This window comes from Vanellus vanellus (genome assembly GCF_965231255.1).
Source record: "Vanellus vanellus genome assembly, chromosome: 9".
Taxonomy (NCBI): Eukaryota; Metazoa; Chordata; class Aves; order Charadriiformes; family Charadriidae; genus Vanellus; species Vanellus vanellus.
The window spans coordinates 21,489,971-21,516,573 of record NC_138914.1 but is presented as its reverse complement, the minus strand read 5'-3'; the positions used below and the strand labels follow the sequence as shown (position 1 = coordinate 21,516,573).

General features: G+C 41.2%; 1 protein-coding gene across 2 annotated transcripts; it reads left to right on the top strand.

Annotated features, from left to right (window-relative positions):
• Positions 1 to 876: 876 nt before the first annotated feature.
• On the top strand, positions 877 to 22,049 carry SHISA5 (shisa family member 5; the record flags this gene model as incomplete). Of its 2 annotated transcripts, XM_082487805.1 has the most annotated exons (6): positions 877 to 934; positions 4,077 to 4,245; positions 4,615 to 4,749; positions 18,499 to 18,614; positions 19,679 to 19,897; positions 21,838 to 22,049. In XM_082487805.1, 6 exons carry the CDS (start codon positions 877 to 879, stop codon positions 21,915 to 21,917), a joined length of 777 nt encoding a protein of 258 aa, XP_082343931.1. In that variant the 3' UTR covers positions 21,918 to 22,049. The 2 variants fall into 2 exon arrangements, with proteins under 2 accessions (XP_082343931.1, XP_082343932.1); XM_082487806.1 differs by lacking the exons at positions 877 to 934; positions 4,077 to 4,245; positions 4,615 to 4,749 and adding an exon at positions 5,578 to 5,584.
• Between the last annotated feature and the right edge of the window lie 4,554 nt (positions 22,050 to 26,603).

Below are 26,603 nucleotides of genomic sequence, written 5' to 3'. Positions count from 1 at the left end.
CTGGCCTTGGCCAGCTGCCCAGCACCATGGCCGTGTGCTTGGGGCCTTGCTGGCACTGCAGCCTGCTGTTCTGGGACAGCTTTGAGGACATTTGCTAATAGCTGAGGTGCTCAGAGAACTCCGGAGCTTCCCTTGCATGTGGCAAGAGCCTTTCACAGGCCTGTGACAGGCAGCTTCCCAGGGTGCTGGCCTTTTGGCTCTGGTTTCAGAGCAGGGATAACGCATTGGATCTCTCTTGGGGCTGGCAGCAGGATGCATCCACAGGACCGGCCTCTCCGACAGGACCATCTCTCTGATGGGGAAAGGTTGAGAGTCCTGGGCCTGTTTAGGCTGGAGAAGAGAAGACAGAGCCTATAAATATCTAAAGAGCGGGTGCCAAGAGGACGGGGCCAGGCTCTTTTCAGAGGAGCCCGGCGACAGGACAAGAGGCAATGGGTACAAACTGGAGCACAGGGAATTGCACCTGAACTGAAGGTCCCTTCAACTCCTGCTGTTCTGTCGACAGGACATGGAACTGGGGAGCAGGGAACGAGTGCCCTTTGGCTACTATACAAGGGGTGCGCAGGGCCCCAGCTGAGGAGCCGGCCTGTCCGTGGTGAGGATGTGGCACAGGTACCAGGGGAGGGGAGGCCACAGGCCTCAAAGCTGGCCTTATGGCGGGCCCAAACGCGGCCGGGCTGTGCCCACTCTCATTCTCCACTTCATCAGAAAGAGATACCGGCCGCCTCAGCCGTTTCCCGCTCTTTTTGTGCTCCCCGTCCCGTCCCGCCCCGCCCCTCCGCCCGCCGCTCCTCCCGCGCCCGCCCGGCCCCAAGCACCGCCCGGCGCTCGCCCGCCCGCCCGCCCGGCCCGGCCAGGGGAGCAGCGGCGGTGCTCATGGCGGCGTGGCGGGGCGCCCTCGGCCTCGGCCTTCTCTGCTTGCTGCCGGCGACTGGTGAGCGCGGGGTTGAGAGGCGGGGGGTGCCGGGTGCTGCCAGCGGCGCTGCCAGCGGCGCGGTGGGATGCCCAGCCCCGACCCCGGCCCTCAAGGAAGGTTGGCGGGGTCCGGCGTCTCTGAGGCGGCTTTGGGGACTCCTGCCGGCTTCCTCCGCCGCTGGCGGGGCTGCGTCCGGTGGGGAGGCCCTGCCGAAGACCCCAGGACGGGGGAGCCCCTGGCTTCCAGCAGAGACCCCTCAGCCCAACCGCTGTCGGACGCCGGGGCCAGGGGCGACGCTGGGGCCGGGCCGTGTGATTTTGAGGGGGCCACGCTGGGGGGAGGGGGGGGAGGGCGAATTGGGTTCACTGAGAGAAAAGTTATGCTGAAAGTGAGGTAAGTTTGATACCGGTGGGCGTTGTTAGACAGCAGCAATTAGTGCCTCGGGAATGACTGCATGGCCACAGCTAATGAGTACCGTCTGCTGGTAAACCCAAGGTAAGGCTGTTGGGGGTGAAACGGTGTACCACAAAGTGGCTCCTGGTCACTTTTGATGTGTCCTATTAAAAACCTTCACCATTTCACCCCCGATACGGTAAATTGTAGCCTTTTAGGGCAAGACAATATAAATAGTCAGGTGTTAAGTGATGATATGGCGTAAACAGCTCTGCTTATAAAAGGTAATTTGATAATTGAGTTCATACATAGCTATCGGATGCTAACATTGATAATTGTTTTTTTTTCAGCAGTCCTGTCTATAACTATGTTGTTATTGCACTTAAAGGATGGAGCATGTGGTCTTCCCCAGCTTTGTCATGTGATGAGAAAAAGCAGATGTGATCATAGGTGAAGTCTCGGAAAAGGAGAAGTGCTCTTGATATTGTGTGTATCAGTGGTGTCACTTCATCTGATGGATCAAATTCTGCACGGACACGTGCAGGAAAGGTGAATGTGATCTTTAGTGGATCTGCAAGAGGACATTTGACTTGGGCAGAGTAGTAAAGGATCACAGTTTGTCTGAGGGCTGAGCTAAAGCATGGCTGAAATGGTCAGTTTTATCTGTAAGTAGTTTGAAGGGTGAACACCAGAAAAAGGGTTCTTTAAGCTGGCTCACAGTGATGGTGCTATAGCAGTAGTAACTGTATGCAAGCTGGCCTTGAATAAATGGGTTTGGAAGTTAGTTTTCTTATTCGAATGGTTGGGGACTTTCAGTGGGAATAGTTTAGCAGCTCTACTCTTGAGGTGGAACTCCATCAGTTTCTCCGTCAGGGTTTTTGTGGTATTGATTGTGTGAAATCATCAGGCTGCTGTTTGCAGGATAAGATGAACCGCTCAGTAGCTGGTATACCGAAACGGGAGGTCATTTCTGCCTCCCTCAGCCTTAGCTCTTGTGTTGTGCTGCGTTGGGTGGGTGTACACTGTGCCTCTTCTGAGGGGATTCAAATTCCCCCAGCATAACAGCTGGGGAAATAAAGTCCCACAAGCCCCTAGCTGATCTCCTGATCAGCTGGTGAATTGGATCGATTGAGGAAGAGTCTCATGGGTGACACAGCTAATGGAAGAAGAGAGGAACAAAGCAGAGGAGCCAAATTCTTCTCTTTTGGTGCGCTTGGCCTTTGTGGGCTGAGTTCAGGCACCTGAGAACTGGCCTAGACCTTTAGTTTCTGTTGTTATTTTATTGTGCTGCAGTAGCACAACTGTGAGATGGAGAGAGTAATTTTGTTGGATGCGCTCTGTTTTGTTTGTAATTTCACAAGGTATTTTGGAATTGGTTTAGCTACCTATCATTTCCTTATTGGTGGTACAGGGAGGAGAGGGTTGTCAGGTGATGTGTCTGCAGAGGAAAAAAATGGTGAACCAGGTATAAGCATGCGTAAACACATTAGTAGAAGTAGAGTGGTATTGGTACGGTACAGAAGGGCCTCTTGGCTTGTTTTAATCAACCTTCACATTTAACCCCTTAGAACATTTTTTTTTGTTGTTGGCTGAAATATTCAGCTATGTCCTGGTGCCAGAGAGTCGAGACTGTTTTCAAATGGCAGAATCAGTTCAAATATTCCAGGAAGTACTCCTTGCTTTTCTTCTGAACAAACATGATTTGTTGTCTTTGCCTCTTCTTGTTTGCTTTCTCTGAACAACTACACCTGAAGTAATTTGAGCTTGGATGGAGTCTGGTTTAAGAGCAAAATATCAGGGTATGTGTTGTTTATGTGGAAGGAAAATGAGGAATAGAAACTATCTGACTGCAGCATTTGTCACTGAAAACTGTAATGATGGTCTTGCTAAAGATTCTTCTTGGGAAATGCTTTTTGCTTAAGCTTTGAGGTGTATTTTTATGTGACAGTTGGAAGCTTTTAATGTACCATTCTTACATTGCAGTCATTCAGGCTTGAGAGGGCAAAGAGAGAGGGAAAACATTAAGGAATGTATCGGCCCAATGCAACACAATGCTGGAAAGCACAGGATGTCTCCAAAGAAATCCATCCTAGTAGATGAACATCTCCATTTCCTTACCATTGTAGCTGCACAGGTTGATGCTTGCAGTGGTGCAGGGGGAAGACGCCACTTGAATGATTTTGGTCCTAGGAATCTGTTTTATGACACCTCTGTTTTATGCCATGGATTAACAGGATTAGGATTTTCCGTGAAGTAAACAAAGCAACAGGGAGAAACAACCAAGTTGCATGGAAATCCAAATCTACAGTGATGCAGTTGTGTTGCATCTTTTGTGTCAAGCCAAATGTCTAGGAAAATTTGACATTTTTTTTGGTAACTGATTTTACAGCTTGTGTGGGATTTTTAACAGATCCGGCCTAGTCCCATTGCTCTTTGAATCTTTACAGTAATTTGGTAGCTACTAGGAGAGGTAGTGAAGATAGTATCACCAGACAGTGCATCTCATAAGTTTATTTGCGTGCAGTTTTGTCCTTTATGTATGTGTGAACAGTTGGGAAGAGCTACTTGACGAAGACGAGATACTTTGTGTGCAAGGAGTAAGTATTTGCCTTTGCTGTACTCTAAAGGGAATAATTCATTTGTAAAATGTAACCAAAACACTTGAAACGTATTTAAATGTTAACCTAGGTGAGCAGGTCAGTGTGAGAAAGAGACTTTATAGGGTTATTTCTTTAGTTACTAACTATTGGATTTTTACTTTTTTCAGTTTTGGGTGAGGATTGTCAGGCATATATTGATCATCATGGCAAGGCACAACCTGCAAAATCCTGTCCCTCCTTCTGCTGTGGAAATTGCATGCTTCGATACTGTTGCTCTTATGCGTTCTTAAAATTTGATGAAGAACGACAGTTTCAGTGTGATCTGCTTCATGGAAGGTACGAAGCAAGCTGAATGTATACAGCAGGTTATAATTCTGTCATCGAATAACAAAAAATACCCAGTTTAATGATTAAAAACTTACAAAGCACCTTTGGGCTCTATATCTGTCTCTATCAGGCATCTCCATTAATGCATGTAATACCTGTAAAATGGGAACAATGAGGTGGACAAATTGATGCATGAACTGGTGTGTCTTTTCTTGAGCTTTTTCAAATACTTTTACCCTATTTAATTTTTCTTTGAGGATGACAACATTAATGTCTTTCTCTTTTTAGTGTCCATTACCTTTCATAAGCATTTGGGACTTAACCAGGTACTTGAATAAGTCATAAATTCCATTTTTGATGTGAGTTCTCTTAATACAGGGCCTCTGACTCAAGCAACGTAAATTATATGCAGTTTTTTTCGGACCCTGATGATTACAGGACCTCTGACTCGAGCAATGTAAATAACATGCAGGTTTTTTCAGACCCTGATGATTACATTTCTTCTGCCCCCAGGTAAGCCATGCAAAGTATCAGCTTTTAAAGTGATATTTATTTAGAGATTCTTCTTTGTGAAATCAATACACGCCAGTAGAATAGGGAAATAGAAATACTTCTTTGTGGGTGAAGAATCATAGAATCATAGGGTTGGAAGGGACCTCTGGAGATCATCTAGTCCAACCCCCCTGCCAGAGCAGGGACACGTTAGAGCAGGTTGCACAGGAACGAATGTGCAGCACTCAGATTCTGTGTACGTGTCAGAATATCTGAAGAAGCAGAGACATGAGGAAGAGGGTAGATTGTGCCAGGTAGACCCTACCGATGGCTGTAGGGAATAGTCCGTGTTCTTATTGCTGAAGGGGATGTTGCGCTCTGAAGCATTAGCACACTTGCTTGGGACCCTTCGATGCAGATGGGCTGAGTCCATAGTTGCTGCTTTCATTTGAAGCATCTGCTTGCTTTTCAGCATCTTTTGCACTTAAAACAAGAAATATTGGTTAAAAACTATTTCCATCTTGGGAAAAATAAATTCTTTTAAGCCTGTGTGCTGCACTGGTGATGACAAGAGTCCTGCTGCAGAACGTTTCTGTTTTTTTATAGCATGAAAGACTACAGAGAGACGGCAAGGGTTAATTCTGGGCTGTGAATAATTGATACATCTGCATGGGTTTGAATTATTGATCCTTGGAGTGGTGTCGGGGGGGACTTGAACCCGCGGAGTCGGAGGCCCTCGCCGCGCTGTCGCGCCTTTAATGGGGCGTGGCGAGCGGCGTGACGCCAGTGGGGGCGGGGCCGGGCGGCGGGCGCGGGGCGAGGCGAGGCGAGCTACGGCGGCGAGGGCGAGCATGGGGTAAGCGGGCCCGGCGCGGCGGGAGCGGAGGAGGGCTCGGTTAGCCGGGGCGGGAGCGGGGACACCCCACTGGCGCTGGAGCAGCCCCTCTGCGCGGAGTCGGTGGCCCTTGGCGAACGGGGCCGTGCCCGCGGCATCGCCTCCACCGCCCGGGAACGGCGCGGCGCGGCGGGTGTTGGGGGCCGGTGGGCCGTTCTCCGAGACGGCTGCGTGGAGCACCCCACGTTGTATAACCTGTAGGTGCGGCGGGAAGGAAGCCTCGTTAGAGGCGCGTAATGGTAGCGCCGCCAGGGCATCGGTGTGAGTGGGGTAAATGGATGTCCAGGATCCTCCGACCCAATAGTCTTCCACAGGGAGAGGGTTGATGTAACACCAGTTTTGGAGGAGGGATGCCCCTTCCTTTCTGCTGGGCTGATGGAGCTGCCTTGTGTATCTTCACACGCATGGTTCAAGTACAGCAGGCGTGAACCTCATCTTGCAATCAGCGTTCACTCTTGATGCATTTTTAGTAGATATCAAAAACCCCCTTCCATTTCCCATCTTTAGGGGTGCAGAAATTTTGAACCTGCTGGAGTAATAAAGGTTAAATATAAAGAATGCAATATTTTTTTTTTCTGTGCCAGCTGCCTTAGTTATTAAAAAGCACAGAAAATGGAACAATATAGTATTTTAAAAAAACAAACAAAACCAAAAAAATATGCACAATTGGTAAAGGAATTGTAATCAAGGCCCAGGGTCCACAGGGTGCATTTGTAAATGACAGAAAGCATTTAGGAAGTAGCAACAAAGTTGCTTTAATTATCTTTGTTTTCAGCTATGGAATGTCTAAAAAGAGAGAATCGCTGATGTCTCACCTTGAGAAAATGGGTCATTAGTGACTTCTCTTTTTCCTTTCAGTTACATCACAGCTTTGAAAAATTAATGCGTTCTGCAAAGGCCTAGACTTAACATCAAGCTTACTTTCTGGTTAGGCAATTTTAATAGAAAGGTGGTAGTTAATCACAGAAATCTTGTCCTTGAAAAGGCACTCGGATGTGTCTCCAGAGGAATATCACATCCACAGAACTTTCCAAAGTCACTAATGACTTTGTGTGTCTGATTTTAGGGGGTTTCAACATCGGGAATGAAAGTGAGTAGGACTTTCTGTGACTGCAGTCAGTGGGACACCAAGTAGGTTTCTGTTTCATTACAGCCTTTGCCCGATTTTTTGTGTGGTATGTGTTGGGTGGGTTAGTTTGTTGTTGTTTTTTTTTAATTTTTTTTTTTTTTAGTTTGATTGTTGTGTTTTTTTTAAACCAAGCAGTAAGCCTTATTCCTTCTGAAAGAGTTGTCCCTGGTTTCTGCCTGCAAGGTGTATCCCACCCACTCGCTCCATGACAATTTCTTTTAAAAGATAAGTTTTACATTGTTTCTTGATGACTGTGTTTATTTAGTACTTTACTGTGTGGAGAGGAGGGCTGATGTCAGTTGAGATATTTCTTTGTATCTCCAGCAAGATGAGGGTAGACTTTAAACAGTCAGTTTAAACAGGAGGAGAGGCAACAAAGAACAACTTCCTGTAGTTCCCTGTTCTTTCTCTTGAGTTGCAAACACTACCTTTCACTCTGCCCTTCAGAAGGAGGAGATGATGGTTTCCTGGCATTAAGGGTCAGAAAGCATTTAGTTCCTCATTCTTGCATCGAGCTTATTCCTAGATCAAGTTACCGCTCTGGCACATTGCTCATAAATCCTGGCTTTTTAAGAGAATTTCACATCTCTAAGGGCTTGTCACAAACTGTGTGTTGACTTGCCACTGGGTTGAGTGAGCAAGCTGGGGTGTCTCTTCTCCCGGCTTGGAAAACCTGGCACAATTATGCTTTAATTCTGTCGACAGTGTTAGGGAAGGATTAGGGGTGGTATGTATGTTCCTCCTTGGCTTGTTTAGCTGAGGAGTTTTTAGTTTGCTTATGCTTTTGTGCTTTTTTTTGCCATGTTTATGCTGAGGTCTTCTGCAGAAGTGCAAGCGAAGCACCAGGCTTTTAGTAGGTTTCTTTTTATTAGTATCCTCTAATGTTAATATATTTCAGTATTTAATATTGCTTATCAGGTGCTGTTGAGGCAGGGGTGCAAGGCACCTTTGGCAACCCTATTAAGTGCAGTTTGCAGTGCAAGCAGTTCATATCCTATAATCTTCTTTTGGACATTTTAAAGATAAATGACATTCCTTTGGGACATCTTAATAATTTACTTTCAAGTACTTGAGAACATTCTGCTTTCCAGAACACTGCATTTGGAAGCAAGTGTAAGCATTTTAGGAAGAGTATTAAAGTCAGCGTTAACTGCGTTAACTCAGATTCAGGCTTTTTCCATTGTTGATCAATCCTTAAAGATCATTCAGAGCTTTTAGGTCGGAGTGTAGGCATTGGTTTCATACCACTAAACTTGTTAAATTTGCCACCATTTTTTCCTTGCATGTAAGATGACCACACACAATTTCTACAATTTCTGCTGCTAGTGAATGCATTGTGGCAAGGAGTTACTACTAGAAGGGGGTTTGCTTTTTTTTTCCCCCCTTTGGATTACTGAATTTTCCTCTGCTGTGCTCTGTTTTCAAGGATGGATTGTGAGTAGTAAGGTTAATTTAGTTGGGGTTTTTTATTCTGCAGTAAGTACATAGTATTACTGCTGTAAGAAACTGCAAAACGCAGAGCACTGATTTACTGGAACCACGGTTGTCATAATTTGCATTGGTAACATGGTTATTTAGCCTTGGTATGCCAGTTTTCCAATAGTGACCCTTACTGGAAAAGAAAATTAGATGACTCATCCACAATTCAACTAATTGTGAAGTATTTGAGTGTTTAAGGAGGTGGGGCAATTCAGAACATCTGTATCTGAGTTACAGAAGAAAATACTGAAGTTTGGGCAACTGATGTTAGTCTTTCTAAACAGAAACAAAGCTTCAAATTGTCTTTGTACACAGGTAACTGGACTCTCTTTCTGAATTAATTTCTGCCTTGGAGTTACAGCAGGTTGTGTAACAGATGCGGTAATACTTGAGAAAAGGCTGTTCATCCTTACAGGATGAGAAGAGGGAGGCAGAGTGAGAGTCTTCCTGGGAAGCCTCAGCCAGCAGAGACAGGACAGCCTTGTTAGACTGGGGATGTGCTCATTTGGGTCTTGTGTTGTCTTGTGACTTGGTTCTCCTTTTGTGAAATGGAGAAAATCCATGTCATTCTGCCTGCCTTTGATTGAAATGGAAGATCTGCAATAGCCTGCTGCGTGTGGCAAAACCAGTACATTTCTAACTGTGGAAGATGTGATTACCCTAATTTGCTGTCTCTCAGTTTTGATGGTTTTAAGCATATGCTTTCTCCACAGGCAAGGTAGAAAATACTGTGATATTGAACTATATCCCATTTCTCCTTCTCCCCATAACTGTCAGGGACTTTACCATGTATTTGGGTGCTCCAGCATCTGTAATAGGTTGCCAGTGATAAGAAAATAAATTAGGAAGATTATTTATTGGAAAAAAACTAGAAATGTAAGCAGTCTATAGTTAATGAGCAGAGGATTTCTTTTCCAGTACTGGTCCTCAATGTTTCTGTAATTAATAAATGAGTTAAACTGCATACAGAGCTCATTCTGTAAGGCTTGCATTCAGACGCAGGCTAATCTCACTGAGGAATGTAAGCTGCTTGTCTAGAAACAATTAAGATTTGGATTTGAAGCTGTTTTAAAAAATTGTTCTGTGCTTTTTACTAGCCTGAAAAGTAAATAGAAGCTTGCACAATTTGTAATTGTAACTTGCATTGTAGAGCATTTGGGATTTTGTTTAGTGTATTCTCGGTGAAGAAGCTACTTAAAGCTGACAATGAAGTTGTGAGTTACCATTAGTGATTCCTCAGCTGACTGCTTCAGGCAGTGGGCTTAATGCTCGTGCAAGTTCATTTACTCTGAAACCAAGATGGAAAGAGAGATTGGAAAATGCTGTCTGGACTTGGAGGCAGATGTACGTGGTTGGGTCAGCATGCTCTTCTAACTACAGAAGGCTGTTTCATGGCAAAAACCAAGACAACCTGGCCTAAACATGCAAAGACTCAATAAGATTAATCACTTGGATTACGTTTGGGAGCTCATTTTTCTGTGGGTGTGTATTTCATTGGCTGTACATGCTCACTAGGGTAGAGTGTTCCCTTTTCTAATTCTGCACTCTTTGCTGTGCCTTTGCACAGTGTAACTATGAAAACAGCAAATTTTTAACACACAGGTTGAATCTGGAGAGAGCTTTTCAAAGCTGCCGCAGGTAGGGTAACCCTCAGAAAAGAGTCCCGTGGCCAAAGAAACTGAGAATCCTTCCTTGAAAATGTGGTTAAAAGACCAGGATTGTTATTTAGTAAGATCTATGAAAGTTTGAGCATGCAGGTTCCCAAGCTAGCTCCAACTCTGGTGTTTCATATACTTCCATAAAATAGCCACGGCCTGAGGTGTAGCCAGATGTTTTTGTGACAGATTGTGTTGTAGATGTGTTATGGGAGGAGGAGGATGTCCTTAAATTACCTAGCCTTTAAAAACTGCATTGTCTTCTGTGAAAAGAAAAAAAATAAACAGTTTAATTTCAGAAAATTTGCAATTGTGTGAAGATTGGTCTTTTGACAAAGTCTATTTTTATTAAAAATATATTAAAAATATTTTGTACCATTTGTTTTTAATGTGGTAGTCCTCTCCGTGTTGCTAGCATGATTTCTGGCTCTCTATTCCACCAGGGTGTAAACTTAAAAACCTGGGGGTTTTTTAGGTTATGGAAGGAACCAGTCATCAGAGTCACTTTTGTGACCTTTTTTATGAAGGTCTTGTTAATGATGAATACCATTTAAAAGGAGAAGTAGTGGTTGGCCAGATGTGACCTCTGCTGCAGAGGTGTGTTCTTATTTGTGCAGTGTTAGATTTCCCTCGATGATCCTCATTGTGCTGGAAGAGTAATACTTCTCCTGAAGAGAGGGAGCTGAGGCAGCATGTCAGTTGTGTAGGATAATTTGTTTATGTAATTTAAGCTTTGCTCCTGCCTGAACACAGTGTTTCTAACTTTTGTGTATGTGATGACATATGGGTAATGTGGGTAGAGAAAAAGGTGTGTTTCATGTAAGAGCTGGGTCATATGGTGAGCAAAGCTGGTGGGTGTAACCTAGTCTAAACTTCCTTTGATTGCAGTTTCAGTGTGTTTGGCAAGTCATACACACACCATGTTGTAATTTACCAGAAAAAAATAATCCCTTTATAAAAATTTTAAACAAAACTTTAACTCTTTAGCCAAGTTAGTTTCTAATTAGTTGCTTAAATCTGCTTTCTAGAATTAGTATGGTATTGGCAGTAGCAAGTTAATAGTATTGCAGTTGTTATTTATGGGGGGGAAATTTTCTATGGTACTTTTTTTTTTTTTTTTTTTTCCTCTCTCCAAGTTAAACTTGTTCTATTAGTTCAGTTAACCATTTCAGAAAAATCCCTCCCATTGCTTTTATGTTGGTCCCAAATTTTAATTAGAATGGTGGGTAACCTGTATTGTTGAACTGGGACCCTAATGGTAGGAGGGGAACTGAGTGACTTTGATTACAGGCAGAGATATTTTAAGGCAAACAATCTACATTCTCTTTTTGTCACCAAAGGAACATCTTAAATTTATGTATTGTCTGTAGAAGCAAGTGGTTTGTATTGTGTTTAAGGATGGTTTTTATGCTGAGGGTCCAATGGGCTTGTCAGAAATTGTCTTGTGATCTCCGTGAAGCTGCAGGGTTAATTCTTGAACAGTTGATGGAAGAGTTTAGTCCCTCTGAATGCAGCTCTGACTTTCCCCCTTCTTGTTGCATGCATATTTTTAATGTGCCAGTTACCTGTAGCAATTATTCTCAGATGCCTGCTAAGTGTACAATAGTAGATTTCCTGGGAAACTTCCCTGGAAAATTGTATTTTCAGTATGCATTACAAAGGAATTTACATAAATAGATGTATTTAGTATAAGTGAACTGTTTATAGACCAAAAAGAGATGCTTGTATACGTCTTCCATAGTTACTTGTTGGATCCGGGTGTCAGATGTCTGAATAAAACCACAAACTCCAGGAAGTTCCCTCCCTGCCGCTTTCTCGTATAGGCTGTTTAAGAACTTGTGCTAAACTTGTTACATGTTACTTAAAAAATTAAGAAGTTAGTGTCTTTTTAAAAAGTAGTAATTTTTACTTCCAGTACTTCTTTGTGTATTAAGTTGAAGTGTATTATTTTGGGCTTAAAGTAACCCACATGACCAAATAGAAAAAGGCCCCATTCAGTAACATATTTAGCGAACTTTTTTTCTCAAAAGACTCTTGCATTCTTTTTCTACAACACTTTTGCAGTTGCAGGGCTTCTTGGCTTACCATGGCACTATTGTTGTTGCTTTAGTATTGGTCCTCATGCCAGAGCTGGTTTGGCTGATGCTAAGGGTCACTGGGCTGTGCTCAGCTGTGTAGGTTTGTCCTGACTTTGGGGACGTAGCTCGGGGTTGTTTAGGCTGCAGGTAAGCATAGGTGTCCTAGGGATTGTTTTGGGGGGGCTCCTGCTGCAAACTTTCCTTCTTTTTGGGGTTACCCAGAAAGAACTACGGCAAGTTGTGGTAAGTTTTAGTGGTTTTCAGTAGGAGTTAATAGTTTGGCTGCGTTACAATTGGCTGGTCAGTCTATCTAGTGTTAAAGTCATACTTATGTTTTCCTGTGAGTATTAACCTCACAGGAGTTTGCCTTTTGTGTAATAGTAAATGTTTTTTTGAGTCTCTAGCAAAATGGTTCTTATATTTTGAATCTTCACACTAAAATATTAAACTAAGGAAGTCTGTTGTTTGTAAAGTTGTAAAAACTAATCCCTCTGAAAGACTCATGGGAAGTCTTATTGCTCTTTCTTTAAAAAAAAAAAAAAAACAACTTTATTCTTTAGTTTCCTGCTAAGCTTTAGAGGCAGCATGTGGCATTATATGGCTGGGACTAAAATGTTGGACTTAGGAAAGCATCTTAGTCTGGGGACTTGTTTGGTCATGCCTTATATCTGAGTCAGGGCTAGTCTGGACATTTACCATGCTGACACATTTCTGGGAACTCTATCCTTTGATGGAGAAATAAAGAATGATATGCATATACTCAGTTTTTTTAGACTTTTAGGAATGGCCTAAATTATCTTCTGAAGTCTTTCCAGACCATGCTGTTACAGCCATAACTCAGTATTTGTAAGTGTTTTTAAAAGCAGCCATGCTTTTGAAAAGAACCCTGCCAACATGTTTCTTGTAGCATGCAACATATCTTGGAATCGATTAACACTTGCGAAATAAATATGCTGCTTAAAGTAATTTTTCAGAACTAAGTGGTCTCATTGTTCGTTTGGGTATTTTTTCTTTTTTAAAGATAAAATTTGCAGTGTGTCCTGTTGTCATGAATGCATAGATATACAAAAACTTTCTTTACAGCAGGGCTTACAAAATATTTCCAACTTGAGTCAAGCTACTAAGGAGGTTTAAAAATATGTTACTGGAGTTGAAACTTGGATATTTTAAAAGGCCTTAAATACACTCAAAGAATTTTACGTTTTTTATTCCTTGATAGTGTTTAAGATTGACATCTCTGATATGAACAACTGCCTTGAGAATTATCTTCTGCAAGTAGTACTATTTAGATCCTTGGTTTGATTCTCCCATTTTAATATGTCCATTGCATCTCATTCAGTACCAAAAAGGGGTAAACCAGGCACTAGTCACATAACTCCCTGTATGTGAACTGATGCATGCTTTGAATAATTAGAAAACTTTGAAGGTAAGGTGAGTCTGTGAGGTATGCTTATTACATACGCAATTTAGTGCTTTGCAAAGGTGAGACAATAGGGGTAGAAGTGGACCAGGGCAAGGACGGAGAGAGCTGGTGGTAGGAAAGGCAGGGAGTTGTCTCTTCATATTTACTTTCACATAGATTGTATGAGAAGTTGTGATTTGTCATTACTGCAGTAAAAATGCTATTAGGTTTGGTTTTGTTCTCAATTTTGTTTTCTATTAAATTATTGGCAAAAGTTAGCTTTCATGCAAAGAGAAAGAAGCAGGAAATGCCAGTGAATGAGCTCAAGCTGTTTATAACAGTGTGTGCTTTATTTAGAGACTATGGTATATATAAATGTGGGAGTCTGGAAACCCATGCTCAAACTGTGACGCCAGCAGAGTGTTCTGATCTGGTGCTGTGGCCACCCTGGCTTCTGCACTCTGATGTTTGTTTGCAGACTGCAGGGGGTAAGGTGTGGGGTTTTTTGTTTGGTTTTTGGTTGACTTTTTTTTTTTTCCTTCTTGGTTAACCATTCAGTGGAAGAATCTTTAAGCTGCAATCCCTTATATCTGTTCTTTTTCATTTTCACGTGCAAGGTCCTGCACCTGGGTCGGGGCAATCCCCAGCACAAATACAGGCTGGGCAGAGACTGGATCGAGAGCAGCCCTGAGAAAAAGGATGTGGGGGTGTTGGTTGATGAGAAGCTCAACATGAGCCAGCAATGTGTGCTCACAGCACAGAGACCCACTTGCATCCTGGGCTGCATCCCCAGCAGCATGGCCAGCAGGGCGAGGGAGGGGATTCTGCCCCTCTACCCCTCTCTGGAGGGACCCCACCTGCAGTGCTGCCTCCAGCTCTGGGCTACCAATATAAGACCGGTTGGGGCAGGTCCACAGGAGGCCACGATGATGATCTGAGGGCTGGAGCACCCCTTCTATGAAAGCAGGCTGAGAGAGTTGGGGTTTTTCAGCCTGGGGAAGAGAAGGCTCCAGGGAGACCTTATAGCCCCTTCTAGTACCTAAAGGGGCTACAGGAATTGGTCAGGGAGTGTAGTGATAGGAAGAGGGGTAACTTTTTTTAAACTGAAAGCGGGCAGATTTAGATTACATATTAGGAAGAAATTCTTTACTCTGAGAGTGGTGAGACACTGGCACAGGCTTCCCAGAGAAGTTGTGGATGCCCCATCCCTGGAGGTGTTCGAGGCCAGGCTGGATGGGGCTTTGAGCAACCTGGTCTAATGGAAGGTGTCCCTGGATGTGGCAGGGGGTGTGGAACTAGATGATTTTTAAGGTCTCTTCCAACTGTAACCATTCTTTGATAAGATTCTGATTTATATATAATGCGAACAGTTGGTGTCATGTAATGTGAATATTTTTCCAAATATTTTCAAAGTCCTTTTAGACAGGTTCATCAAGTGAAAACAATTAAATGAATGAATCAATTGTTTTGTTTAGGAAAGGAGTGTAGGCTTTTGGAGTTAGCACACTGCAAGAGTCTTTATACAATATCTGGAATATCTTTATCTCCTGAAGCTGAGACAGTTCACTGAGTAAAGTATGCTGAGCACCATTCTGGCCTCACTTAAGTAATATTGTTTGTTACTGGTAGCCTTCCTGCGCTTTTTTCAGTACTTTTACTAATGGGATTTTTTCAGTAATTTTACTAGTGGGATATTACTAAATGTTCAGGAAGAAGTGCTCAGGGCAGTACTACTTGGGCAGTAAAAGGACATATGTTGTTACAGTAAGTGTAAATGGTGCCTGACCATTCAGTTATTCCAAGAGTATTGCTAGTTTGATCAATAGAAATTGTTAGAAAAAAAAAAAAATTTGAAGAGCTTTTCTGTTGAAAGAGGGTGTTGATGCAGCACAATGCAAGTTGGTAGCACATACTGTTTTGTTTTCCATAAATGTTGTGCTACCTTCTGCTCTTTCAAGACATTGGTCTGCATGAGCCCGAGCTCTGGCAGGAAAAGTTATGCTTCTGCTGTAAAGTAGGTGGTAAAAATGCCTGCAGTAATCCAGTTGTGTACACTCCTTAGAAAACTTTGGGTAGAACTAACTGCCGTCTGTTGTTTCACTCACTGGGCTGTTTCTGAAGGCTTATAATTTTGGTCTGTAGTAATCACACGGTATTTCAGTGGGTAGAACCGAATCCAGTGTTTATACACACAGAGAGAAACACTCTTTAAAGTGTTTAAAACACCTGGCACACCTGTACTTTAAATATGTCTCCATTTTAGCTATTTAAAAGTTGTATGCAAAACGTCATTTTAGCAAAGACACAAATGATGATGATGCACAGGGTGTCTGTAACAACTTGGTGAAAATAAGGACATGGTGGCGTGGTTTTTTTTTTTTTCACTAAGCTTTGCTTTTATCGCTTTCCTTATTAGAGATAGTAAATAGGCAATGAGATATGTCTTCAGTGAGCGGAAAACTTACTACAAATAAGCAAATGGAGCCCATGCTTCAAACTGCCCAATGTTGTCTGTTGGTGGCCAGCTAGGCTTGTGCTGTTTTCTCACTTGTCATATCAGAACTGAATATGGTTGTGAAAGATAAAGGCTTTGCCAGAACAGGGCTCTGCTCTACTGTGCTAGTTTATTTATTATGAGTAGACATTTCTCCACTTTGTCCGTTTTCTCCATTTCTTAGGCTTGTTTGATTTTGCGCAGCCTTTGCTAAAGTTCAGAGAAGTTTGTTGTCTGTAGAAGTGAAGAATTCTAGTTGTTTTTGTCAGGCCTTTGACACAAGGATTTCTTTCCTTGGCGTAATTCACTAACAAAAAACCTTTTTCCTTCTTTACTGGGGAAAAATCACAAGGAAGAACCTAAAAGACTGTCTTCCTGTGTTGTCTCTGTTAATGTTGCTTGGTAATAATTGTGTGTAGTGGAAATGTTAACTTCCCTAGTGAGAGAGCTTTCTCAGGGTTGATACAGAAGTGGAAACAAGAGCAAGGAAAAGACTATTGGGACTCCACAAGTAGCAGTAATTGTAGTTAACGTTTGTTGTCATGCAGTTTCTAGAGGTGTCTGTAGTTTGTCACAGGCATTCATGCCGTTTCTTGTGAACGTTGCAATCAAGATGGCTAAGTCTAATGTATGAATACATTGTGCAGGCTTCTCTCTTTTTCTTCTCCAGTGTATATATGAATTTATGTAATGAGTGTCTATTAAGGAGACACTGTATAATTAATCTAAATCCACAAGTCACTCTTAAATCTAATGCATTTCTGCTTATACAAATATTCAGCTTGTGTTTTAACTTGATGTATGTTCACTGTTGCCCTCATGGACAGGAGGCAGCCTGTGTTTCAGGATGTGGTATCATTGTGGATGTTAATCTCTTTTGGTGTTTTTGCATTTGCATGTGCAAGTCGGTATATGAAAAACATTCTGTAAAGGTGCAAATAAATGTGACAAAGCATGCATGTGGTTTTGCAGCTGGGTTGCAATCATCAGTTTGTTTTCCTGGCAGTGTTTCTGACGCAGCTTCTGTGACTTCAGGAGACTGCAGCAGTTTCTGCTTCCTGTTTTACATGTAAATGCTTAGGTCCAGTGACTGTGTAGGCAATCCACAGTATTAGATTTGAGTAAATTCATAGTGTTATATTTAGTATGTCACAAAATCAGTGCACAGGTTAGATACAGTTTCAGTAAGACGAAGTTGTTGCTCAGATTCTGGAAAGAGATTTGACCCAAGCTTTTTCTTCTAGCTGTTGCAGAAACAGAATGAAATTGATGGAACATCTCTTAGGAGAAAAAAAAAAATGCATTTTAAATTGAACCGGTTTTATTTGTGAATGCTTATGTTCAGTGTTCAGCTTAGTGAGGGTTAAATTGCTCTAGAAGATTGAGGTGAGCCCAAATTTGGGCTAGGGATAGAGTGCTTGGGGGCGTGTGTGTGTGTGTGTGTCAGTGATTTAACCTTCCAGTGTTGTTGGTACTCAAAAAGAATCTTCACATTTCATGGCTGTTTGGTAGCCAAGTGAAAATTGCTGGAGGTTCTGGAGATGTGTCATTTTGTTTAAAGCTGTTAACAGGAAAATGAGCAGGAAAAAAACTAGAGTTCCGTAGCCAAAATCTCTACAAAGAAGCAAAAACAGGATGGATATAAAATCAGCTCTCTACTCATTATTTTAGAGCCTGTTGTTCATTAAAACTGTCTTCCTGCAATTGTTCCCAAAACTGATACATGGTGCATTTTTAAGAAATAATAATGCTGGGGACTCTGGCTTCTGTGGAAGAAGGTCTTCGTTGATTTCGGACACTAGGAAACAGATCATATGAATTAACACTTAAAAGGGAATTGTTACTAGGCATTTAATGCTTTACAGTGTAAATTTTTCTTCCCTGTGTGGTAAACAGAACTTAAAAACAGTCATCTCCGGAAGCTTTACATCTGCCTCCATCATTTGGTACTCATCACAGAGGTTAAAGCTGGTGTAATCTTTGGCCTTTCCATACTAGGTTTTGGCAATGCTTCTGTGTCACGTAATGTAGCATAACATACTCGCTGTTGCAGTAAAGTTGGTAGAATTTCAAACCTTCCAAACCATTTGAAATGTGGCTTCTAAAACAACTGTTCACAGATGCCAAGGAACCTGCCAAGAACATGCAGTGTGGAGAGGTCTGCTTAGTATCGAGATTGGGCCTGGGAGGTCTTATGAATGTGCAAATAACTTGGTGTCACCCCGAAGTCTGGGGTGCTTCATTTCAGACGTGCCAACCTGTGTGTTCAGAGCAGTCAAGTAATGCTTGAAAAATTAAGTCATCAAACTAGTGAACTTTTGAAGCCTTATCACTGTACCCTTTTGGAATACATAAAGGGACACACAGTTGCACTAAAATATCAAGAATCACAGTCGCACTAAAATGAGAGGGACCAAAGACTCACGTTGGGTCTTTTCCATGCACATGGGAGCACGCTCCATGATAAGGATTGGTCAGCTTCCACTGACCAATTCTTCCAATTTCTTATTCAAATATATGAAGTAGTAAGAGTAACAGATTGGCGGAGGAGCAATGTGTTTGCGACAGAATATTAGGGTAAAGAGTAATACATTTCTGTGAAAGACTGTTACTACTTCTGGTGGTATTTTTCTTGCAGTTTTGGAACCCTTGTTGCGATTGGAGTTACGGTTTGTGCGGTGATTGTAATTACTATTATTCTGTGCCTCACCTGTTCGTGTTGCTGTTTGTATAAAGCATGTCGAAGACCACGGCGTAAGTACCTGTATATTTATTTTCTTTTTCACATCTATGAACAAGACTTTGCCCCCCCCCACCTGGAAAATTATGTTCCTATAAAAGGTGAAAATAATCTTGCCTTACCTTTCTGCTACAAAAGTTGTAATACCTAGATGCTGAAAACAAGCATTTAAGCTGCTTCAGAATATGAAGTTGCAGAGAGATGTTTTTGAATATTTTCTAAGTATTTAGAAGTTCTTTTCCCCCACCCCACCCCACCCCCCCGTGTGGATTTGGGGATTTTTTGGGGGTGGTTTGTTTTTTTTTTCTTTAGGTAAGCAGGAGATAGAATGAAATTTTAAATTTTTCCCAGTGTCTTAAAAATATACCTGAAAAATACATTGACAACAGTGTAATCTTAAGCAAAGTCACTAAGTGTAGCATGAAGAGGAAGGAGATCATGAAAACAAATTATTGCAGTTTATTAAAAAGTGTTAATACTCCTTTATTCCAGTAAGAGACATAAACCAATGGACCAACATCAACTCCTACAAAAATCAATGACTTAGTGTGTATTCGCCTTTTAACTGTTATTTAGTGAAAGATGTACTAACGCATGGATGTATTGGTGTGTAGACAACATACAAAAGGAAACTCATATGGGCAATCATGGTAGGAAGCTCCTTACCTAATAAAGGACATCTTTATCACCTTAATCCTTAAAAGCAGATCACATTTAAACATGAGAAATTTTTCCAGTCTCATACCAAATGATAGGTAACTTGGCTGCAGGGCTGAGTTCCTGGTTTTTGAAGAGTCCAAGAAAAAAATTTCTTTGCTCTTTGTGGTTGAGAAACAAGGAGATAAATTGGCTGCTATCCCAGTATGGGAAGGCTGTCATTACCACTGACATCAATGGAAGGCTATTTAGAGGCATACATTTCTAAATCTTTCGTGGAACTTTGAAAATGAAATTACCCAGATTTTGAAGTGAGAAACTGATCTTAAGAGAGAATGTTTTTTACGTTACTGTTGTTGGCTGTCCCAGATGATCTCCTAGAACCACCAGCGCTAACTGTGTTCCTTTTGCTTGTTTGTAGCTGTTGTGACCACCACTACTTCCACTACAGTGGTTCACTCTCCCTATCCCCAACAACAAGGAGTGCCACCCAACTACCCAGTAGCCCCATATCAAGGATATCAGCCTGTGGCTATCCAGCCACAACCGGGAATGCCAGTAGCACCGTACCCTGTACAGTATCCTCCCCCTTACCCCATGCAGCCGTCAGGACCCCCAGCTTATCATGAAACTGTGGCAGGTAAGGCAATGCTGAGTGTTTCTTCATCTCTTAAATAGCTAAAGAGACAGTTGTGTTGGAGCTGATCTTGTGTTATTTACATTTACTATTTTCTATGACTGTATTAATGTAGATATAAGCAAATTATGTAAAGTTCAAGTGAAGGTAGGTGCTGTAATTCACCTTTACTGAAGTTTCCCCATCACCATTTCTATGTTAAGCATTTGGTGGTATATGGGACTGTCAGTGGATCCAGTAAAATGATTTACTAATTCAGTTGAAATTTCATATTGAAATCAAAGTCTGATTAACATATGTAGAAATACTCAACTACTATACATACCCTTTCTAACCTCGTATTTGCTAGACGTTTTAATCTATACACAGATGGCATTTTCTAGTAATTCGTCCCTATGTTTATAGAACAACAAGTCTCAGATCAACTTCAGACAAGTTTGCCAATGACTAGCAGTTAGAATCATCGGAATCTTTTTTTCTTCTGCTTTCTTTCTTTCACAGTGTTGTTTTCACATGCCTTTATTGTTGTTATTACTGATTCCTACTTCTGCTGGTTATAGCTGTTCTCTGAACAATTCGCTCCTGGCTGTTTAGAGAGACCCAAACTAGGCTGTTACCTAGCCTAGGATCTTCAAGCCCTCTTACCAACTACCCTGTTCATCTTCTAAGTGACAAGCAAAGTATAGTCCTGAATAGTAGATAACACCCTGAGAAAGCAACTCTTTCATGACAACTCAAATACAAAATGGCAGTTCCTGATCTTAAGTGTTTGAAACCACTTAGAAATTGTACATTAACAATGTGCAAAACAGCCCACCATGTAAAAACACAGACTTGGCAGGCCTGTTGACTTTATTTTTCTGTTGTAAACTCTGAAGCAGCAGTGGGTTTTATGGGATTACCCCAAAATGCTTTGGTTTCATCTTTATCATTTGAGGGAGTCAAAAAACTAGTCATTTTGCTTCTCCTACTCCCTGGTTTCTCAAATTGTTGCTGGTTTGTTAGTTCTTAAAGTACTTTTTTTTTCCTGGGAAAATCTTGACGCACTTTCCATATTGCCAGCTGAGAATGCCTCAAAATGAGAGCTCTTCCTTTTATTTCTCTTGTCTGTTAACCATGGGGCAGTCTCTTAATTAGGTCACATGTAAGGGAGAAAATACCTGCTCTGTCACACAGGAGCCAAACGCACTCGCTTTACAAGATCAGCGAAAGATAATCACACTTGTATGTTCCAGGGGTCTGATAAGGTGCTGCATTATTTGCACTAACTTGTGCTATTTGACAGACCTGAAAATGAAGATGCCATTTGAGAGCAGCTTGTCTCAGAATACTAGAAAATAAGGATATCTTCCAAGTAATATAGATCTAGTATATATGTCAGAATCTTTAATGAGCTTGGTAGTGGTGGACACTTTTTTTTCTCTTTTAATTTTTTAATTAACTCTGAGACACTTACCAGAAAGCATTCTCCCTGAAGGAATCCTAAGATGCTTTCTCTAGTCTTCTTGCCCAGTAGTTTATTTTCACTTCTATGTATGTATACCACTATCAGGTATAGCCTGTTGTCCGTGCATCTCTTGCTTCTGCTGGCTGTTTGTTTGGACCAGATCTGTTCCTCTTTGGTGTTTTGTTTTTTGTTTTGTTTTGTTTTTTTTTAAGACTATGTTCTCCCCTGAAGGCTAACCGTGTGCTTGTGGCTACCATAAGACACACGTACACTCAAGCATCAAAAAACCCCACAAGAACAAAGGTCTTTGATCTTACTTATGAAATGCAGATGCTTTATGAGTTAGCACAAACTGTTTTCAGGTCCAGTTAAGATGCTAGGCAAGTTGAACCTCTTAACTGTATCTCAAAACAGAAGTTGCCGATGTAGAATTCAGAATGTAAAATGTACAAATATGTTTGGGTTTTTGTTTTTTACTTGTGTTTTGCTTTTGCAGCTGGTGCTGGAGCACCTTACCCAGTCAGCCAGCCCCCTTACAATCCTGCTTATGTGGATCCTCAGAAGCCCACCTATTGAAAAGATCTTCTACTATGCTTCTGTATACAAAACTTTGTAAAGTATAATTTGTGCTGTTTACACTGTGCAACTGTAGTATATTTTTCTGGAAGACAGCAATCTTTTGTCCAAGTAAAGTGAGAGTTAATTCAGTATTTTTGGTTTTTTTTTTTTTTTTAAATGCTTTGAGTATAAGGAAGGAGTATTTTTCTTGCAGAAGATGTTAATTTATACCTCAAGCAAATCCAAAAAGGTATTTTTTTATTTACTATGAGAAAAGCATGAAGAAGGAATACTTCAGAAATAAGAACCACAATAACATTTGCTGTGCAATAATTTTGAAAGAAATGGTATAATACGAGCATTGTTAAACACCCAAAGCTGTAGCAATCTTTTGCACAGTATTAAAACATAAAAACTTAATCTCTAAGAAACTACCTGATATATGTTATGTATGTTCTGCCTGTTTTGAAGCTACTATTGTTATTGTAGGTAATTGAAATACATTTCATTTACCATTCAAAAGGGAATTTTACTTTTTTGAAATGCATTTGCCTTCAGTAATGGGTAGCAAACCACGTTTCATTGTCTTTGGACAAATTGCATTTTTCTGTGCTAAATAGTATGAGTTGATAATTTCTTTGTTTTCTTTACAAATTTTAAGGCTTAAAAACTGTGCCTTCATTGGGTGTTTTCTCAGGCCATCTTAACTTCTAGCTAGAAACTAACAACGAAACCAAACTCTCTGCCACTTAGTAGAACAAATACATCAAAAGCTGAAAACCTGGGAGTTCTTAATGAAAATTATTGGACAAGTATCTGTTGTCCAAGTATTATTGGACAAGCTTGCTTAAGTCGTATCTTGATATGTTTGGAAGGGGAGTTAGCACCTTAATCATGTGTTAAGCAGAAGTACTTGCCAGTGTTCAGTCCTGCCTCATCAAAGGGAAGGATTTCATTTTGCAAGAGATGGGATGTCAGAAACAGAGTATGGGTTTTAAATGCTTAGGGTTTGTCACTGTCTTGGCTCTGGTGGGAACTGTAGACGGCAGGAACCTAGGGATGACTGATCTTGATAAACTCAGTCTGCATTTGAAGAATAATATACAGGGGGGATAAGAAATCCCAGCCCAACACACAGTAGAGATTAAGCCTCCCTTTTGTCTTCAACATTCACATAAAGCTGAGAAGAGAACGAGAAGTCAGGGAAAGGAATCACAGCAAAGTTATCTATTTTCAAGAAGGCGGTGCTTGTGGTCACGAAACTTCTGGAGACATCCTCATGACTGTTACCAGCGTTTGCAAGGCTTTTGGCTCTATACACCTTGTATTGATAACCAAATCATAATTTTTTTTTTTTAGCATCCTCTACGACTATCTTTTCTAACATTGAAATACAATTTGTTATTCCTCAGTACAGCTATCTAGTGACATAATTAGTGAAATAATTTTGACATATCTCATACACTGATTCTACTTTTTTAGGGAGGCCGTTAAGCAATTGTATTTGGAGGATTTAACTGTTCGAAAAACATTGATGGTGTCATTGTTTTACCTCATATGATGGATGGAAACTGCTGCTGTCAAAGGCAGCCTTATTTCTCTTCCTGATTTTTGAGTCTGTTTCTGGGTTATTCCAGTTCTTTTTTCAAGAAAGTCTTCAGGGCATTTCAGAAGAAACTTGTAGACAAATTTTTAGCATTGGGATTCACGACAACCTAGGTCCTTCTGTTACACCTCTCTAAGAGTGTTGAAGTTAACAGCATGAAATGGTGCCAAGAGGCATGCACACCCTGTACCTGTGTGTTCCTCCTCTTTCCTGCCTTGTAAGCTGAGAAATTGGCCAATGCTTCCTTACACTGTTAGGAGCTATGTGAGAACAACGGAAAATCGGCGGTGTCTCCTGTATGGAGACTGAAGTGTTTCCCTAGAAATCTGGAATTTTTATGTGTGGGAGGGCAGAAATAATTCCCTTGCTATAGATCCTACCCCTATGTGTTTATTCATATAGGAGGGCAGAGGCTATTCCAGCACCTTTGTTAGCCAGCTGCCTGGATGGAGTCTGGCCAGCGAGATGCAGCCAGCGAGCACAGCTGCCGTGCAGCTCTCGGAGCACAGGTACAGTGTTCTAGTGTTGGGCTTAGTGAGGCTGTTGCTCTGCACTGCTCTTCCTTTCCTCCGTCTGCTGTGACAAAGCGTACCGTTCATGGCAGTGTTAGTAGGATTATGTTTTGGTTATGAAAGGAAAATCTGCCATTTCATGAGAAGTTGGCTAAGTCGTCTGTCATCAACCCTAAGGAAGAATAGTGGCAACGATAACAGAGGTCCCCAAATCTGAAGTTTTGGTGTAGATGTTGTACAGACCAAATAAATTGCCCTGAACACCACTGTATGGGGGGAGGAGATGAGGGGTAGGGTTAAGGAGCCTGAAAATGTCCACCTTTCCTTCAGTGAACATATGCTAATGATAACTATATACAAATGAAGAGATGAATCATTAATACACAAGGATCTACTTTAGTAGTAGTATTACTACTTCAGTTACAAAACTCGTTGAAAGAAAAGGGTCCACTTCATAATTGGAGTAATTAATCAGATCTTATTGTTAGTGTATTAATCATCACTAACAATAACAGGTAGGACCAAATTTTATTCAGTTGTCACTGTGCAACCTGTGGAAACTTGTTTTCGTAGAGTTAAGAGAATAGGATGATTATATGGAGAAGTTGATCCATCAACTTCTCGTTTAAGCACTGCTGATGTGTCAGTCCAAGTAGCTATTGCCTTCACATCGACCTAGTTATCCACAGTGCTGTAGGGGAGGGGGAGTGGAATTAAAATTTTAAGTCTTGAAAGAGTATATGTTCATTTTTTTTAATTCTGTAAGTGCCTTTGTTTCAGAAATGTTTTGTGAAATTAAATACAGTAGAATATTCTGTTGTACTGAGTTTACTAGATAATCATTGTTGATTTTATTACATACTGTAACCTAGCTTTGTATGTTATTTGTAGTTTAAATGTAAGTATTCAAAAGAAATGGCATAAACTCTATGCACCTTTGTAATAAATGCAGTGTTTGAAGTATATTCTATCCGTTTTGTTTTCTTAGCTTCAATTTGAGTATTATTTAGGAGTGTATCTGCAAAGCTACATTTTACTTCATTGTGTTTGACAGTGGGTGTTACCAAGTATGCTTGAAGTTGCCTTGTATCATGAATCTAACTTTTGGTAGTGGAGACTGAAACATAATCAAAATTACAGGTTGCAATCTAAAGTGAGGACAATATAAGCTCCCAATGGTATTCTGACAGTATGCTTCTAAGCTAATTTAAAAGGATTGCTTCTGTGGCCTTGTCTAGCCTAAGGACTGAATTCTGATGCACTCAAACGTCATGCATTTGTAACAAATCCCAAGACATTTGAAAAATCTGGTGTAGACAAGATGGTAGGCTTCAAAGAAGTCTATAGTTTGATTAAAGTTTAATATCTTCTCAACATGTATTTTGACTTGTTGAATATCGTGCCTCTTATCAACTTGACCGATTCAGCCTGTGGTAAGTGATGCTTTCTACTCTGTGTGAAAACATTTCTACCGATTTCTTTTTTGTGTGTGTGTATACTTTCAATGGTTTTGAAAAAAATGCTTTTGAAAGGTTGTATTCATGCCCCTGACTTGTTAGTCTTTCACTTGAAAATATTTTCTTTGAGCAAGTCAAGAATGCTTTTTATAAGACACCAAGTAGTACTGAATAGGATTTAAAAGAAAAGGGAGGGGGTGGAAACACAAACAAAAAAAACCCAACACCCCCTCCCCCCCCAACTTGTTCTGAAAGAGTTGTTTATCACGGAATAATTAGGTAGTTTTGGAATGTTACTTCTCAAATTTCTTGGAGGTTCAGCTGCAGGCTGATAATGTGTTGCAGATGAAATGTAGATCACTTCCAGTTTTATGTCACATTTTCTCAACAGAATTTCTATTAGTTAACTGGGGACAGCAGACAAAATGTATGCTTCTAAAAACCTAAATCTAGAAAACAAATATAGGTATTAGTTGGGCTAGAAATGACACCAGGAAACAGCAGTTATTTTTGATGGTTTTGTTGCCACTACCTTTTAGTTCATCTCTTTTTCTTTTCCCATGACTTTTTAGCAGGTGCATCTGTGCAATATGGCTGAATTTGAGAAGTGACAAGCAGAGAAGTCTCCTTATGTTCAGAGAAAAAGCTGTGTGCCCTCCCTTCTCTCTGCGCACAGGCCTGAGGAACAGGAGCTAGTGTTTCGCGTAAAACCCTTCAGATTTCCTTTAATGAGCACATAGGGTTTCAAAGGTACCCTCACCCTCTAAAATTGCTGCAGAATGTTGTACAGGAGAGCAAACTGCTGAACTAAAAATTTGAGAGCCCGGGATTAGGTGAGGAATACTCATAACACTTAATCAGCAGTTGTTTATGGTAGTGTGAATTTTTCCAGAACAAAACTTGGCATGCATCTTAAAACCCATGGCAGGGTTGCATGGAGGAGCTGGACACAAAGGAGGGAAAAACTTTAGCAATTCTTGCCAAACAAGCAATTGTCTCCTATTTTTTTTTCTTTTTCAAGTATGGAAACTTAGTATAATATCTAGGCATGTATGATAACTTGCCAGGTTTGCTTTAGCCAGTGGTTTGGGGCCTGTTTCGTTTCACTCTGGTTACTGTTTGACTTGTT